The 16,465-nt window shown below is 42.0% G+C and overlaps 1 protein-coding gene across 5 annotated transcripts in view; it reads right to left on the bottom strand.

Moving 5' to 3' along the window:
- The window catches only part of cacna1eb (calcium channel, voltage-dependent, R type, alpha 1E subunit b), a 68,615-nt gene that overhangs the window by 14,692 nt on the left and 37,458 nt on the right, over nucleotides 1–16,465 (bottom strand). For all 5 annotated transcript variants that reach the window (XM_070556085.1, XM_070556086.1, XM_070556087.1 and 2 more), the window contains 16 exons: nucleotides 15,526–15,579; nucleotides 14,931–15,011; nucleotides 13,840–14,049; nucleotides 13,609–13,721; nucleotides 13,077–13,189; nucleotides 12,859–12,990; nucleotides 12,611–12,680; nucleotides 11,260–11,377; nucleotides 9,700–9,767; nucleotides 9,530–9,597; nucleotides 6,099–6,869; nucleotides 5,203–5,477; nucleotides 4,870–5,002; nucleotides 4,655–4,784; nucleotides 621–680; nucleotides 436–542 (listed from right to left, as the gene is read on the bottom strand). In XM_070556085.1, coding sequence (XP_070412186.1) covers nucleotides 436–542; nucleotides 621–680; nucleotides 4,655–4,784; nucleotides 4,870–5,002; nucleotides 5,203–5,477; nucleotides 6,099–6,869; nucleotides 9,530–9,597; nucleotides 9,700–9,767; nucleotides 11,260–11,377; nucleotides 12,611–12,680; nucleotides 12,859–12,990; nucleotides 13,077–13,189; nucleotides 13,609–13,721; nucleotides 13,840–14,049; nucleotides 14,931–15,011; nucleotides 15,526–15,579 — 2,503 coding nt within the window. The remainder of the gene's footprint in view (nucleotides 1–435; nucleotides 543–620; nucleotides 681–4,654; nucleotides 4,785–4,869; nucleotides 5,003–5,202; nucleotides 5,478–6,098; nucleotides 6,870–9,529; nucleotides 9,598–9,699; nucleotides 9,768–11,259; nucleotides 11,378–12,610; nucleotides 12,681–12,858; nucleotides 12,991–13,076; nucleotides 13,190–13,608; nucleotides 13,722–13,839; nucleotides 14,050–14,930; nucleotides 15,012–15,525; nucleotides 15,580–16,465) is intronic.

Here is a 16,465-nt window from a genome sequence, read left to right as displayed (position 1 = left end):
CACAACAAGGAAAATTTTACCCCATCACATTCCTGGTAGCCCCCAACAGTGACAACATCCATAGGAACAACAGAGAAAATAAAATAAAGGGATAAAGAAAGTTACATCACATTTATATTAACAACAGAAAAATTAACATACAGTAAAACTTCTCTTCAGTACAACAAACTGCACAACAGTGTTAATAAGTTATTTATTTATTATCCATCACATGCATACCAGGAAGAGGCAACAGAAAAAAAATCTACAGACTCTTTTGCCTGGTTGTCACCCTGTGGTGGAAGTTTAAACACATTTCAGAAGATCATATGTGCCTCTGTAGGCAGTTTGTCTGGTAGGAGAGGTAGTTTACACCAGTAAAGTACACTCACAAAGTTATGTGCTGCAGTGAGTCAGTCATTAGTCATGAGCTGGCTGCACCATATAGTGACTCACGTTAAAGCAAAGGCGATCAGAGCTCCCACCACGACTATGAAGTCCAGGAGGTTCCACATGTCACGGAAATAAGAGCCATCATGCAGAATGAGACCTTGGTCTATCATCTGGAGGACAGAAAAAGACACTTGGGAATGGGACTTGAATTCAAAGTTAAAATAACAGTGGAGACCCATTTCACTCACCTTGATGATCATTTCAAAGGTGAACACTCCGGTGAAGACATAATCGAAATATCGCAACACCTGGGTGATCAAAAACAAACAAACAAACAAAAAAAACAACAACTAATGAACCCAGGAGTTAGACTGATCCCCAAACCCTATGCTGGTAATTACTGAGCTGAAACTATTACAAACATAGATGTAGAAAATTGTTGGGCTCAGGGGCACTCGTTTTTTATTTATTTATTTATTTTTTTCAGATGTAATAATGTTGCCACTCCTGAAAGTGATGCACCAATAATGTAGTGCAGCACTTCTTTTAGGTTGGTGACTCATGGGACCAATTTAAAAAAAGAAAAATCAACCTCAGTGCAGATAAACACTTATCAAACGCTCAGTAAGTAATAGCATTTGTTTACGTGCAGCTGAAATAACCTTGATGACATCATAATCATTAGGATTCTTGTCTCAGATGTGACAGTGCCATACAACTACACCTTATATGTAAGGCTGGTGGGACTGTCTTTTAAATTGTCATGTGCTCCTTCAAAAGTAGAGCAGCAACACAAAACCACGTTGCTGGAGCTCTTCGAACAGCAGGTGACGTCACTGGATACAGAATACAGCAACTGTCTGCCATTGATACGTTTTCTTTGTTCTCTCGGATCATTCCGGTGCACTAATGTGTGCTAATCTGCTCACACATGACACACCCAATAATGCCGTAAAAAAGGAAGTTGCGAACGAAACTAACTGCACAGCGATTTGCCAGGGAGAGCGGCTGATTCTCACCTTGTGTGTGTGGGTGAAGCTGATGTGTGACGACACATTGATGCTAACAGCGATGTGTCAACTAGAGATGCAACCTGACAGCAGCACTGAGCTTAAACGTCCTCTCTGGAATCTTATAATGAAAGGTTGGAGGATAATGATAATTGGTTATGGCTGCTACAACTGTAGACTCCAGAAATGGTCAGTTTTCAGTCTGACGATCTCTTCAGTATCTGGCCATTTGGAGACATAAGTCTTAACTGGTGCCTTTAATCGGCAAGAAAGATACTGTTGCTTGGCCAAGGTCCCTCTCAAGCTTTCCGCTTATCTCAGACTGCTTTTATTCACAGAACAAGACGGATGAACAATATGAGTAACTAATCATATAATGAAATGGACAATATGGTAAAATGAAATGTTTTGATTAATCTGTGCTTAATTACAGAAGTTGAAATGAATATCATTACAGTTTTTCTCAGTTGCTTTGGTGCATTTCTCACAACAGAATTGATCTCTGCACCATTACTAAGGCTCTTCTCAAAACAATTAGTGCAAACTGCAAAACATGGTGGATAACTTGCAAAAGTGAGTCACTTCATCAAAAAGAAGTCAGTTGTTCAAAAGCAAGGCAGTTGCTCAAAATAAGTAGTCAATGCTTCAAAAGCAAGTCCCTTAATCAAAACAGATAATACATTCATCAAAAGCAAGTGCTTATATCAATCAAAGTGTCAGGGCTGTCACAATTACAAGTCATTACACCAGCACCTTTGGTCACAAAATCAAATGGTTTGAACATGTTCTCATTGTGACGGATTTCTTTGTAGGTGCTTCCCAATGACATGTCAAGTGTGGACAGCATGCATGGCATGTTGAAAACCATAAATTGTAAAGGAAAATCAAGACACTTCATATGCATTCTTGATAATATTTAATTGAAACTGTTCACAGCATTGTGCAACTGGGGCAATACAGTAAAACAAACATTTTACAGCAGACATAAACTTCGACAGTAAACCTTACTGCAGTAGTTATGAAACAAAAAAAAAAAAACTGAACAGACACTGCTGCATATCAATCATTGATATCTAGACGCTCCCGTCTGTCTGCCCACATATTTTCATCAACATCACAGGGAATGTCAGCTCTATCAATGCATCGGGGAAAGTATCTTCTGGAGTGTCAAATCCACCCTCTGCAGGACTCTGCTGTGATGTCATCACAAGCTGCATCCATAGCTGCTAGCAGGGTCATTTGGGTATGTGGATGCCTGTCATATACCTTCCACCTCCAGGAAGAGAAAAACTCCTCAATTGAATTTAGGAATGGCGTGTAAGGAGGAAGAAACTCCATAAGCATCCTGTCGTGTGCTGCAAACCACTGCCTGACTACAGCAGAGTGATGGAAGCTAGCGTTATCCCAAACCACTTCACACATTGTCCGATTGTCAACAGGACACACACCAATTTTCATTAGTGTGAGATAAGGTTCACCTGAGAAAAGTAATTTATGGAGATTTACATGGAAGCTCCTTAAAAATAGGGCTTTCAAAATGGATGTACAAACTGTTTGACAAGATGTTCAACAATATTGAGTGCAATGACACAAGCAATGAAGTGAAGACTATTAGTTGTAAGGACGATGACTATTCAGCCGGTACAAGTATAAATAATTGTGACATTCATGATAAAAGCAAGGAGATAGTGATGAATAGCAAGTCAAAAGTGACCATTCTTTAGATATTTGTACTTACTCAACTGCTTCATGTCCGAAGGCATTTGCCGCCACTAGGCTGTGCCAAATTGACTACATGTTGTGGAGGTTGAACTAACTGTTGTGCAAAGTTTAATTCTGTTGTGAGAAATGCACCAAAGCATCTGAGAAAAACTGTATTACACTGAAAGATTAATAAGGATTAAATGAAATATATGACCCATATATTTAATCAGCGTACTGACTGGACAAGACACAATCACCATATCTCCATGACGCAAGTTAAATTAACGTCACCGCACATAGATATGTTCTTATCCACAAAATCAGCATCTTTGTATCTGAGGGAGGTGTGTATCTGAGTTTGTTGGCAAAACCCCTTTACAGGGCAAGTTCTGATTTATCAGTAAACCAAAATGTTTATGTTATGTTTATGTTTATGTATTTAGCAGACGCTTTTGTCCAAAGCGACTTACAAGTGATAATCGGCATTTTGCCCTTGAGGCTAACAACAATAGTAACAACAACAAATTGGCATCAGTCATGGAGAGGAGGGAACAAGGAGTGGACAGTAGAGAGGAGGGACGGGTGCAGACAAGGTGCTAGTTAAGAAGATGCTCTCTGAAGAGCAGGGTCTTCAGGAGTTTCTTGAAAATAGAAAAGGAAGCCGCAGTTCTGGTAGTGTTAGGAAGGTCATTCCACATTTGTGGAACGATGCATGAGAAAAGTCTGGATTGTCCTGAGCGTGGTGTAGGCACTGCTAGCCGACAATCCTGTGATGACCGGAGCGGCCGGGCCGAGACGTAAGCCTTTGCAAGAGGATTCAGGTAGATGGGAGCCGTACCGTCTCGGACTTTGTATGCTAGTGTTAGCAATTTGAATTTGATGCATGCTGCTAGCGGTAGCCAGTGGAGCTCAATGAACAGAGAGGTGACGTGTGCTCTTTTAGGCTGATTGAAGACCAGACGCGCCGCTGCGTTCTGTTTTTTTTAAATTTAGCAACAAGTATGCTTTGATCAATGAATCCTATTCCTTTATGTGCCCTGTTACCCAACATAGAGTTTTTTAAGCATCAAGATTACAAATCTTACTCATTAATATTCATGACACACAAATATCTAGCCTCTGATTGGCTAACAGCAGTGCAACTCTTTTGCTGCTTCTGTTTGTTCTTCTTTCTTGAGCTAAAATTACATATATGTTTTATCTCCACAAGCAACACAAGCCTGATGAATTCCGCCATGTTGTAGAGTTGCTAATGGTTAGCTTCTACTAGCTGAGACGTGCTCTACTCTCTCCGTGCCACAAAATCAATATAGCCTTCTGCAATAGCAAGCCAATGTGGGCAGGGCCATTAATGTAAATTTTCTCTGCGACACTGGTTTTTTCTGACCCAATCGTTTTTCCCGTCTGTTTTCTTTCTGGCTAATGCAGGTGATGCAACACAAATTGGCCGATTGCATTGCAATAGAGAAAGCTTTACTTGTTTTTTCAGTGAACAACATTTTTAAAAAGACAAGTGAAATTATGACGTGATCTGCTACCACTTTCATGGAGATGTAGTTTGATCTCACCTTGTTTCTGTCTGAACTTGTGCAAACGGGGTCCTCAGCTGCCAGCGCAATGCTGCTCGCCACGATTACAAGGAGGATGGTCATCTCGAAATAGCGAAGATTGACCACATAGTGACAAATTCTCCTGATACTGTGGAGTAAAATACGTTTAGATGTTTAATTTTGTCTGAACTGCATGTGATAATTGGTGTCTTGTGGATTTTGCTGCGTCTTACGGGTTGGAGGCTTTGAAGATGAACATGCTGTCAGGAGCTACAGGTTTAGGAGGCACTGGCGGTTCCTCCTCCTCAGTCTCCTCCTCTTTCTCCTGCTCGTCCGACTCATATGCTTCCAACTCTTTACTGTTCACTACCGCACAGACAGAAAGGTGGAAGGAAAACAACATTTCAGCTCTAAGTGGACACCTACGACAAAGAACAACATGAGTCATCTGCACATCCTGCAAAGAAGACATTCTAGTGGCCACTGATGATAGATATCACCTTCACATGGTGATACAGTGATACTGACACAGAACCCCATGATGTGGCTTCAGCAGACTTCTCTACCTGTCACTGGGGTGAGCTCTAAAAACGGTTGTGCAGACATTTCGATGGCCACGCTGCCCTCCATTTTGGATTTGTTGTCACGTTTGATGGAGATCTTGCGTTTTTCAGCTTCGATGGTGCTCACAGTGTACTCTGTGGCCTCTAAAGCAGATTCCACTGGGATGTTTTGGCTCAGGGGTTCATGCTGATCGATTTTGGCACACCCCCCTTGCTCTAACCAGTTACAGTCCAGCAGTGGCTGGCGTTGTGAAGGACCATAGCTGTGAGTGGCATCTCTGCAACGGAAAAAAATAAAACACAATACAGCAGGGTTTGCACACCTGACACTTCTGTTTTAACTGACATTGGAATTTGAATGTAAATAGATTATGGTTATGTATCGACTGACTACATTTACATCATAACCCAAAAGTTTTGTGAATATAAACTTGGAAGGAAGACACATTTTAGACAGCTTTAATGGAGGAAACAGAACTTCTGGTACAGTAAGGATCCTTTTATTAAAGTTACTTAGTGCATTATTAAGCATTAATAAACCATTTTCTAACATATTAGCAAATACGTAACTGTATTATGTAATGCTTTACTAAGCAGAAAAGGAGTTTGATGTGCTTGTTATTTTGTTGGAGGTTGCATTCCCAGGGACTTTTGACCCTAACGGCCATCTGTTGGTTAGGTCTTACTCCAATACAAAAATACTGCTTGCTTGCAATGATTTGGGCATGTACTGCCCCCCATCGCCAGCGGAAATACACACTGTCACTTTAAGGACACTTAAGAGTTAACAATGTTAATGTTAATAAAGAGACCCTTTTAGTAAAATGTTAATGAACTTCCTTTCATGTGGACCTCGTAACTTTTCTTATCTTGCAAATTATCAAAAAAGAAAACTTTACCTTGTACAGTCTTCGCCAACGTCCGCGTACGGGTTGGCGATGCATGTTCCACCTTCATCGTCCTCTAGAGGTCCCCTTCCTCCTCCGTCTCCTTTCTCACTCTCCTCCTTCTCGTCCTTCTCCTCTCTTTCATCAATAATTTTCCTCTCGTGGCTTTGTGAACGCCTCACATGAAGCACCTCATGGGGCGACTGCGTACAGTCCAGACTCTTGGCTTCAATTCGGGCCTCACGGTGGCGGTGGCGTCTGTGCCGGGCCCCTTCCTCCGGCCCCTGATTTGTCCTGAACCTCCGGGCCATCCTGTGCCTGCCACCTCCTGCAGGCCGGTGATTTGTTCCCGATGGTTTCTCCTCGCTTAAATTTACAAGAGGCTCAGCTGCTGGGGGCTCGGGAATGGAGATGGACATCGGCGGCTCGGGTAAGGGCATCCCAACCGACATGGGCGACTCAGGCAGGTGAGCTGGGCTGGGCTCTGGGGAATGAGCAGGAGCATGGTGGGGGATGGTGGGAGTTTCAGCAGTGTCCTCTGCCGGGTTTCCAAACAACTCCTCTCTGCTTGCCATCTGACGGCGTTTGCGTAGCTGGTTGGCCCTCTGCTCCCACACTGACATGTTGACTTTCCTCCTCCTCTCACGGCGGTTTGCAAAGGCGTTGGAGCCGTTAGGAGGCTGCTCATCCGCAGCCCCCGCTGGACCATCGGGGTCATCTGGAAAAGTTGGCCTCCCTCTATGAATGGCTCGTTTCCTGTAGAGATACGGTCTTCTTCTGCCACTAAAAGACCACAATATGATGCACGCGTTAATATAAAGCAGGAACGGGCCTATCTGTAAGGACTTGGTGACATGAAACACAGACAATCATTTAGCAAAAAAGTTATTGACAGAAATAAAAGTTGCAAGAAAAGGGCAAAAACCTTTTCTATGAATTAGTTGATTAGTGCACAAAAAAATAAAATTCCCATGGAAAAAAAAGGGTGCAAAACGACATCCAGAAACTATAGAAACAAAACAAACGAAATATCAAGATAGGGAACAGTTAAAAAGTGAACGAGGAGAACAAATCTCACATGAACGAAACCAAAAAAAAAGGTGTAGGATTAAAGTGCAAACATTGTGTTACATCTACAAAATAATCTCATAAATCCAAGTAGGGAAACTCAAGAGACAAATTCTGTGAGACAGAAATGCATTCAGTCATACTTACTGAAGGTCAGACTCTTTTGCGATCCATGTAATCAATGAGTGATTATTTGAAAACAAGACATTAGTGGTTTACAACATACACAGAACATTTGTTGTGGCACAGAACAAAAGGAGCTGGGGAGTCAGCACTTAAAGGTGTGGTTCACTCATTTAATCAATTCATTTGCAGTGGTCTCTAGTAGGAATGAATGCCTTGTAAGTCGTTCTCAGGGGGAAAAATATACTGGTGCACAAATTGGCGGGCCTCAAATTGGCCCACATCACAGCTGAGCTTCCGACGGTAGGATCTGGAGTCTTATTTCTTTATATTTGGACATCTCGCCTGAGATTGGATAACAGCACCACGACTCTAACGCTGACTTGCAATGTTGATGTTTTATCTCCACAAATAACACAATCCTGGAGGAGATTCTACCATGACCTTGTTCGAGTTGAGCAGCGCCTCACCTGGAAAACAGACGAGAGCACACAGAAGCAGCAGGGGGAGTGGCTGAAAGCCGGCATTTACGTCAGACAGATTTCCCTACATGTAGCTTGTGAGTGACGATGGCTGAAGATATCGCGTTAGCATTCATACTTGTTTAATTTTTAACTTCAATTCTGGTGCCTGTTAGAAACTGAAACACCTGCCCAATAAGTCGGACAGAAATTTAACCGGCATGCACGGCGCCGATCATCAGTGATCTAATCTGCGCAGGACTGGCTCATCTTGAACACGGCCTATGTGTTGGTGTTGCTAATGCTAATGGTTAGCTTAAACTATCTGAGACGTCTGCTGCTGTTTCTGTTAAAACAACAGCCTTCCCCGTCACAAATCTAGATGGGCGAGTCCACGAACACTAATTCACAGTGTGACGTAGATCTGTGAGGATTTTCAAACCCTAGATTTTCATCATCAAGTTTCTATCAGAAGCTAATGCAGGAGATGGTGTAGGAGACTATTTTCATATTCAACCTGCATGGAAAACTCAGAGCGACTGATTATAATCAGAAATAATAATTAAAAACTGTTTTTCAGTCAACCACACCTTTAAATATTAATAACATGAAAATGGATTTAATGCTCTTAATCCAGCTTCAGAGTTAGGAAAACTGGTTTCAACAGGTTTTGTTCCGTGCCACGCAACAAGAATAAAACAAGACGACAAGATGGAGCCGGAAAAACTCACATCAAATCTGCATATTGATAGCTGCAACACTTACAAGACTTACATTCATATATGCAACAGACAAATGATACAGTCAGAGTCAAAGCTAGTCGTTTTTATGGTTTCCATGGTAATATGTCACCATCTTTTCACATTAAAAATGAGGAAATATCTTATATTTATTAATCAGAATGAGTAAATCAAGCTAAAGACACTGAAGTGATTTGTGAAAGATTTTGTCACAACCTGATCAGATCAGTCAGATTACATATGGGCCATTCCCATCTGTACCGGGTCGGCCCGGGCCGGGTAGCATAGGTTGTTTACATATCTGGGTGGCCTGGTATTTTTCCAGGCCAACCAAGGCTCATTCTCAGCCCTCTTCTCGAGGGGGTCTGCTTCAGGCCGACCAGGGCCAACACACCCACTGCTGACAGCAAATTCACACCTTCCATTAGAGCAAGCCTCTAATTGGTGGGTAGAATCAGCCCACATGGGCTTAAGGCAAGGATGTGTGGAATCAACCGGGCCAGGCTGGGGCCGACTGGGGCTACCCGGCCCGGGCCGACCCGGTACAGATGGGAATGGCCCAATAGTGACACATTCAGCCACCCCACAGTGGAACGTAACCTTTTAAAACCCACCTCCAACCCTCCTCTCCTCGAGTTATCGGGTTATTGAAAGGAGCAGGGAATTATCCTCCTCTCATTAATGAAACCAGCTGTCCAGGATGATTCATCGACCACAACATTTAAGGAGAGCAGCAGCTGAAACAACCTTTTCATGAATCGTGCTTTTAAATCCGGCCCATTCGGTTTGCATTCACAATTCTGTTGTCGGTTTTAAACTTGGATGTAGCATCAAGTGTTTCTCACAGCTGCTGCTGCAATACTCATCTTTGGTCCATTTATTCTCTAACACTCATGCTCTTATCATCCAAATAAGTCATATTTCAAATAGTTGGATATCTTTTATGGTTTGCTCTAATAGGACAAAAGATTTAGATGAATTGTGACATACTGTTATCAAGAATCGTTTGTTGTATCTCAGTTTTTAAAAGTTTTTTTTGTCAGTAACTTACTCAGATATCAAGCCGTCTCTTCCTCTTGCATACCTCTGATTGAAGAACTCTTCCTCCTCCTCTTCATCCTGGGAAAACAAACATGTACACAACAGTTACCTTACAGGACGAGACCAAATATAAGCATCAAAAATATACATACACTGATAAAGTGATATAAATAAATAAACCTTAGTCAGCTCCTGCGCGTTAGCCAGATTGTCCACAGCGATGGCCAAGAAGACATTGAGCAGGGTGTCTGTCAAAAAGGACGTTAGGGACAAAAAGATGCTGAACTGGTGCTCTATTTGTTTTAATCGGACAAATCAAATCAATTTAAAACAAAATTGTAATTCAGGAACTATTGCGTTTGATTCATCTGTAATATATGAAGTGCATAAATGTGATCTGAGCTCATCAAGAGTGGATATGAGAGAAGTGGAAAATCTTTAAATGGGTTAGAAACTTAATTCGTTGCCTTTAACCCTTTATATGGTCAGCATCTACATTAGGATACTTCCACTTACATCATAAATTATGTCTTAGTGTGTCTTTTCACAGCTTTCTAGAATTATAGGATTTCAACCAACCATTCATCAGAGATCAAGTTAGTCAGAGTTTGTGCCATGGCGATGTTCGACCAATCAGCATGGGGCTGTGATGCGCCAAATTTTGTGAAATCACAGCATGAAAATCAAAGCTGCCATATATGATCATATGCCCTGAACAGGTAATCATGTATATTTTTAGGTCAAATCTATTGTATTTTAGATATCCATCCATACACTTTTGGCCGCTTATCCTGGGTGAGGGCAGCCGCGTAAGCAGGGAGGCGCAGACCTCCATCTCACTTGGGCCAGCTCCTTCAGGGGAATCCTAAGGCGTTCCCTGGCCAGGCAAGAAACATAGCCCCTCCAGCGTGTCCTGGGTCTTCATTTAGGTTCCCTGTTGCGTGTGCCCGGAGAACCTCACCAGGGAGGCATCCAGAAGGCATCCTAACTAGATGCCGAGCCACCTCAACTGGTCCTCTTGATGTGGAGGAGCAGCGGATACTATGACCGAGCTTCTCACCCTTTCCCTAAGGGAGAACCCAGACACCCTGCAGAGAAAATGACCTCCGACCACTTGTGTCCGTGATCTCCTTTTGGTCACTATAAAAGCTTGTGACCATACGTGAGGGTAGGAATGTAGATTGACCGGTAATTCGAGAGCTTTACCTTCCGGCTCAACTCTCTCTCTTTTATTTGTTTATTTAAAAAATGTTGATATTTTGAAGCGCCCGTGATTTTAATCCTGAGAGGCGTTATGTAAAAGATTACTTTTTCGTCTTCTTCTTCATCACGACAGACCGGTACAACGTCCACAACACTGCAGACCAATCTGCCTATCGATCCCCCGAGATACTTAAACACCTCCACTTGAGGCAGGACCTCGTCTCTGAACTGGAGAAGGCATTCCACCCTTTTCCGACTCAAGATGGTCTCAGATTTAGATGAGTTGATTCTCATCCCAGCTGCTTCACACTCAGCTGTGAACCACTCCAGCGAAAGCTGGAGATCACATCATCTGCATAAAGCAGAGACCTAAACAGTGTAAAGCTGGTGCACTTTTAACTGAAGGACTTTGATTGCGATCAGATATTTGAAGGTTTCTGTTGACTTGCTTTTAACTGAACATTTCTCTACTAATGGAGCAAAAGGATCCTGGTTACATCAGAGCTTTCTGACCACTTCTGAGGTCAACAAGGATACAGTTACCAAACAGCGTGAGCACTATGAAATAGATGGATGACCACATGCCGTACTGAACGCCTCCTTGTGAGCGAATCCCATTGTACATCACCTCGTTCCAGTCCTCTCCAGTCAAAATCTGCAGATAATTAAAGTTATAGAATATTAGGCAGAAATAATGATGCTGCTCGCTTTAGGGTTCCAGAATAATCAAAAAGAGAAGATGTGCCCCTTCGTCTGCTAACAATAGAGTATTTAAACCAGTGGAATGATAATAATTACTATGTTTGCTGATCAAAACACTCTTTTCACAGTTCTGATCTGATGTGGAGCATTCACGTTTCCCTTGTTGGATATTCATGTGCGCATATGTGTGCTTGGATGCAGAGGCGGAGCTGGCCTAAATGGCGCCCTGTGCGAGATCCCCCTGTGTTCATTAGCACATCAAGTTCTATTCAGTTTACCGGTAAACATATCACGAATGTACAACAGGTCAATTATTAATCATCTTGGCTACGTAGCTCAATCTATGCATTCCAGTAGCGTTTGCTACAAACAAATATAAAAACAACAATAAAGGAAAACAACTGTCTGACAGACAGCATAGCCGAATTCAAGGCAACACATAACAATCATCATTTGATTGCTCTTGGTTTCAAATTAAGCCCACTAAAGTGCTTAAGTAAAATAAAAGTGTTTCAAAAACAGCGTTTTTGAACCGGAGTTCTGCTCGCGGTGGGAACTCCGCCGAACAAGGTCATTTTTTATAGCGAAAACGATCGACTGGTCACTGACAAGTAAAAGGGTGTTATTGGTAGATGTTAAGGACACTTACCGCTGAGGTAAAATGAGAGTATAAATGAATTGAGGGGAGAAAAACGCTTTGTTTTCCAATGCCGTTCTACAAGCAACAAGCTTACAGCCACGGCACAGCAGCTTTCATGGTTGCCGCGACGTGGAAGGAGCCAATCAGGAGAGAGACCTCACATCAGCTGACGTGGGTCATGTGACAGGGAGTAGTTGATATGGGTTACACTTTGTTGTGCTTTTATTACAGAAATATTAGTATTATCATCACTATTATTATTAAGAACATGCGATTTCTATGTTTTGTTTATGTATTGGTTGATGCTAAAAAAAAAATTTTTTGGAAAAAAAAAAAAAAGGAAAAATGCCGCCCCCTGCAGACTGCCGCCCTGTTCGGCCGCACATGTTGCACATATCAAGCTCCGCCACTGCTTGGATGTGTGGGATGGCTGTGGAGGCAGGGGGCGGAGAGCGGGTGAGAAGAGTTGTTTAATCTGCGCCTGGGGTGAGATATATCCCAGGGTGCAATGTGTCATGGAGAGCAGGCAGGATGAGGGAGCCAAACCTGAAATACTGTCATGATGGCTGCTGGAAACGTGTCAAAGTTGGTGGGAGTGTAATCTTCAAAGATGAACCTGGAGGATGAGCAGAACGAGATCAGGGTCAGATACGATAGGAGGGGGATACAACGAGGTTTAATTTTTCCTGTTTTCTAGACATTTTCCTTCCTCGCATCTTCTTTAAAGATGTCAAACCTGCAGAATGACTGGAAATGTAGGGTGGAAATTTGTAATGACAACAAATAAAACGTACCTTCCTCCAAAAAGCTGCATCCCAAGCAGCGCAAACACCACAGTGAAGAGAAAGAGAAGGAAAAGCAGGCTGATGATGGACTTCATGGAGCTCATGAGGGAAACCACCAAGTTCCTGAGAGAAGCCCAGTACCTTGTAAGATAAAGAAAACATCAGTGTCTCCAGAAATCCAACCTGACATGTTTTTTATTTACTTTTCACCTGACTGCCACACTCACTTGGTGATTTTAAAAATCCTTAGAAGTCTCAGCGCCCTCAAGACACTGATGCCAAACGACATGCCGGGCCTGAAGAAGCCCCAAACCACCTCAAAGATGCTGCCAACGATCACCTGCAAAAACCAGGAAGAAAGAAAGTGGAAAACAGACACACATTTTATTATTATTCTTAATTACACCCATAAATTAAATATTAAAATTTAGAATTAACTTTTGGCATGCAGACAACATACCACGAACACTTTATAGTGCACCACAAGCTTTTAGTTGATGAGGTAAAACAAAATCAATTTTGTAGGCAGAATAAATGGCCTGTATTTGATATAGCACCTTCTAGAGTCCTGGAACTCCCCAAGGCGCTTTACAACACAACCAGTCATTCACCCATTCACACACACATTCACACACTGGTGGGGATGAGCTACAATGTAGCCACAGCTGCCCTGGGGTGCACTGACAGAGGCGAGGCTGCCGAGCACTGGCGCCACCGGTCCCTCCGACCACCACCACAATAAGAGACGAAGGATCTCACCCCGCAGTCAAAGCAGTTGAAAGAAGAGTGGAAGTAGAGTCGGAAACCCAGACCGTACATTTTCAGAAACATCTCAGCCAGAAACAGCCCCAAGAAAACAAACTCTGCATAGTCTGTGGATCAGAAAGGAATCAAAGCCGGTCATTTCAAAAAGCTGAACGATGCAGGACAAGACTAGAAAAGAGCAAGTTTATTAAAAACTGTTTTCTAGTCTTTTTTCTGGGAACCTACAGAGAAAGACGGTGAGCCAGTCGGGCTGGTCGTGGTGCACGATGGCCACGCAGATGGTGTTGAGAGCCACCAAACTGAGCACCATCAGGTAGAAAGTGTCTGTCTTCACCATGCGGCGGATGGAGATACGCAGCATGCGCTCTTTACGTCGCAGGTAGGCGGCTGGGCCGCGACGACCACTACGGTAGTTCATTCTTGATCTTGACATGTCTGAGGAAGAAAGAAAGAAACCGGGAGGATAGGTGAATAAAACAATGAAATTAAAGGTAAAATATCCAAAATGTTAGGGATCTTATAAATTATACAAAATATTTCTGACACAATCTGACTAAAACTCTTTCTTGGTCCTACATTAGTGATTAGAAATCTACCTGTGTTAAGGAAAAATTTATGTTCATTAATTTTTGATCATTGACTCAATCAACTGAATGTAAATGTATTGATCTTTGCATGCTCAGACGCACGCACGCACGCACGCACGCACACACACACACACACACACACTCTCTCTCTCTCTCTCTCTCTCTCTCTCTCTCTCTCTCTCTCTCTCTCTCTCTCTCTCTCTCTCTCTCTCTCTCTCTCTCTCTCTCTCTCTCTCTCTCTCTCTCTCTCTCTCTCTCTCTCTCTCTCTCTCTCTCTCTCTCTCATCTCTTGGTATAAATAAACTCTGTAACCAGATGTTTGGGGCATTTTTGCCTCGTGCATTATGCCACAGTTATAACTGTTTGACTTGTCTGCTCATTGTCTCCTTTTCTCTTCACTATAGGAAATGGGTTATTGATAAACTTATTGATACAATCCTTAACAACCTGCTTTACATGAAAATGGCGAATTTTGTGCATAAATTTTTCAGAATTCACCAAGAGATCAAACAATTCCTATGATGACTTAAAAAAGTAAAAAAAAAAATTACCAACAAAAAGCTGCTTTGACCCACAGCCAGCCTTTTATCTCTGACTGGTCATTTAATATAATGATGTGTGCTGCTGCTTCCCTACTGGCAGCAGGCCATGAACATGCTGGAAACCCCAGCTGTGAAGAAAGGAGGAAGAAGCTCACAGAAACAATAAAGTGCAACTAAAAAGACTTACTTGCTGTAGACGTGTCCGTGTGTTTGTCACTTCCTGGTGCTCCTCTCCGTGCACCGGTTTTCTTACTTGCTCGTTTTAGCACTAAAAAGTCACAAAAAACTCAACTTAATCAGAATGTCAGAGTTTAAACAAAATAACAAATCTAATTCAAAGTGTGAGACACTAGTGTAATCAATACATTTACAGTGGTCTCTAGTAGGATTGAATGCCTAGCAAGTCGTATATATATATATGATAATAATAAATAAATGAGAAATACATTAGTATATATATATATATATATATATATATATACATATATATATATATATATATATATATATATATACACACACTGTATATACATGTTTAAGTAATTTTGCTGTTTGCGGTTTAAACCATGTATTAATTCTTTTAAGAATCAAACCCACTCACCAAGACAAATGATTATTTTCCAGTTATTTTACCTTCAGTCTGTGCCAACTGGTAATTAGTATAAGCCCTGTTGCTATGGTAACCTCCATTTTAATATTTCATGTTCAAAGTTTAGCTGAAAGTCTACAATGAATTAAAGGTTGTAAGAAAACAATGTGTTTCCTGGGGTGTGTGAGCTTACCATCTAACGGTGATCTCCCTGAGTTTTTATTCTCCTCTGCAAGCATCACTTCCTCTGTGTGTGAAACAACACAATTGCAGATTACACACAAAGCACAACTCGAACCATCAGACAAGGAAATGTACAATCGTCAGGGTTGAACAGTTTAGGATGTCTGCAAACAATTGCAAGAGCTGATGTAAGCTGTGCTTTGAGGGGCCGACGTGACCTTCTGTGAAGATTCTCATCCTCTCTCATATTCCTGCAATATCCCCCTCTCTTTTCTCCTCCTTCTTCCCACACGCTCCTACATAAAAATGCACAGCGTCTCTCATTCTCTCACCCTGGTGCACACACATGCATGTAAACACTGGAGCGAGCGTGCACACACGTACATGCACTCAGATTTAAATCAGTGAGTCAGTATCACCTTTTTCTCACCCTCTGCTTGCGTGGGAGTACAGCGACTTGGATTGCCATTACAGCACTGCATGTTTGTGCTTCTCTGCTACTCTGCTGAAGATCCCAAACTCTAACAGTGTCTGCAGCAGAGCAATCGCTTTCACCATAGAACAAAAAGCCTCGATACCGACTCAACCCTCAAATTTGAAACAGCTTTGTTTCCATTTTCAAGCTAAAGCAGCAAATCCTTGTTACTATCACAGGTAAAGTTAAACTAAGATGTCCTTTAGGAGAGACTGAAATTAAATCAAATGTTAACACATATCCTTTTAAGCACTCATAAATCTTGCTAATTTTACTAAATCTGTGCAAAATTAAATAAGAATCTGTTGCTTTATTTGTGAGTTTTAGATCTTTAAATTGTTCTTTACATACGTGTTCAAAAAAAAAAGATCATGCTGGTGTTATTTAACAACATTTTCTGGCCTTTTTACTGTAGCTAAACCCACTTGTGCAACATGTTTTTCATGCATTCTAACTAGGGATGCACCGATATGAA

Source organism: Nothobranchius furzeri, chromosome 11 (genome assembly GCF_043380555.1).
Source record: "Nothobranchius furzeri strain GRZ-AD chromosome 11, NfurGRZ-RIMD1, whole genome shotgun sequence".
Taxonomy (NCBI): Eukaryota; Metazoa; Chordata; class Actinopteri; order Cyprinodontiformes; family Nothobranchiidae; genus Nothobranchius; species Nothobranchius furzeri.
This window is presented reverse-complemented; position numbering and strand designations above follow the sequence as displayed.